This window comes from Otolemur garnettii, unplaced genomic scaffold, assembly GCF_000181295.1.
Source record: "Otolemur garnettii isolate 467f Iridium unplaced genomic scaffold, OtoGar3 scaffold00065, whole genome shotgun sequence".
NCBI lineage: Eukaryota > Metazoa > Chordata > Mammalia > Primates > Galagidae > Otolemur > Otolemur garnettii.
In genome coordinates, this window is record NW_003852460.1 from 1,089,779 (window position 1) to 1,091,475 (window position 1,697).

General features: G+C 67.6%; 1 protein-coding gene across 1 annotated transcript in view; it reads right to left on the minus strand.

The window, feature by feature from the left end:
* SLC25A6 (solute carrier family 25 member 6) overlaps positions 1 to 903 on the minus strand; it is an 8,244-nt gene extending 7,341 nt beyond the window's left edge. The window contains exon 1 of the mRNA XM_003793035.3: positions 657 to 903. Coding sequence (XP_003793083.1) covers positions 657 to 767 — 111 coding nt within the window. The 5' untranslated portion in view covers positions 768 to 903. The remainder of the gene's footprint in view (positions 1 to 656) is intronic.
* Between the last annotated feature and the right edge of the window lie 794 nt (positions 904 to 1,697).

Consider the following 1,697-nt stretch of genomic DNA (forward strand, 5'->3'; position numbering starts at 1 on the left):
CCACCTGCTAGGTCGTAACGCTGCCTGCGGCATCCAGGCAATACTGTAGGCAGTCGGCATTGCCACATCTAGCAACATCCTCACAAAGGGTACCAAGGCCCGTTTTGGCACAGAACTGCCCCAAATGGGATAGAATACAACAAAAAAAATCTCCGTTTCAGCTTAACGGGTCAGCGCAGGACACCCGAAGGAAGGGATCGCTGCCCCCAGAGAATTGTTATTACACGTGGGGCGCGCGCAAAAGTGGGAACTAGCCAGGAAGTGGCCTGAGCCAGGTGGTCTCAGCCCCTGACCACCACTCCAAGTCACTGTCCACTCGTTGCAGAATCTGTCCAGACACCCAGCCCTCGCGCATGCGCCTTCCGGCTAGGGCGACAACCTTCTCCCCGCGCGCCCGGCCCACGGCGCACGCGCGATGTCCTTGCAGGGCGCGAAAAGCTCGTGCGCACGCGTGAGTGCGCCCCTGCGCATGCGGACCTACCCACGCGACGCGTCCCCGGAAACCGACGCTTGGCGGACAAAGCGGCCGCGGCCTCCTACTTCCGGCGCCCTCCCGCCAGCCGGTCCCGGTGCACCTGGCCCGGCCGACCTGCCCAAACCGGCTCCCCTCCGGCCCAGCCACCTGGTCCCCAGGATGGCCGAGACCGCGCACCCACCTGCAGCAGCAGCTTGACCCGCTCGATCGGGGCCACGGCCGTCTTGGAGATGGCGGCCGCGATGCCCCCGGCCAGGAAGTCCTTGGCGAAGGAGATGGCCTGTTCCGTCATGGTGGCGGCGCGGGCGAACAGCCGGAGAGCGGGCGCGGAGGACAGAAGGAAGGGCACCGCTGGCTCAGCACTGCCGCCGCTAGGACCGAAAGGACGGGGTGGCTACGGCGCAGCCGCTAAGGCGTCCACGCCACGCCCACTTCCACGCCCCGCGCCCCCACGTGTAGCGCCCATTGGCCGAACTGCTCGCGTAGCCCCGCCCGTGCCCGCGCACTGCGTCCTCGAGGGATGCCGGGAGCCACGCGAACCCCGCCCTTGGCCTCCGCTCGACGTGCTCATTGGCTGAGTCTCCGGCGACGTCCTGTCCAGGCGCTCGCCTCAAGGCATGCTGGGATCCTGGCCCCGCCCATGCGTCGTGCGGGCCTAGGGGGCGCCTCGGCGGCTGCCCTGACCTTGTGAAGGTCACGCCGCCTTGCGGGCGGACGGACGGGTGGTCAGGGATCTGTAGAGCCGGGGGCCTACACTTGAAGCACGTTCGCACCGAGACGCGCGTCCCGTTTCTCCCGCAGGGCGCACCCTCACCCTGCTACAGATACGCGGGACACGTGGTGCCCTGACCTCCGACCCTTGACCCCCGGCAGGCCCTGGGGATTTCCTAACCCCGCGCGTGGCCGAATCTCGGGAAGCCCTGGGCTCTTGCGGCTTCCCCTGGGCGGTCCCGAGGCCTGTCGGCTCCTCCCCGTACTCCTTGATGCCCCCCGACCCCGTGACCACGCGGGTGACAGGGTGGCCCCCTTGCTAGGCGGGAGTTTTTAATTGACGTTTAACTTGAGCTTCGTTGACGTTTGACACTTGGGCCCGGGCCAGGGTGGGGGTGCGCTCGGGGGCGGGACGGGACAGGACGGGGACCGAGCCAGTGACGGGCGGGATAGAACAGGGACGGGAACCAAGCCAGTGACAGGGACAGGACGGGGGCCAAGCCAGTGACAG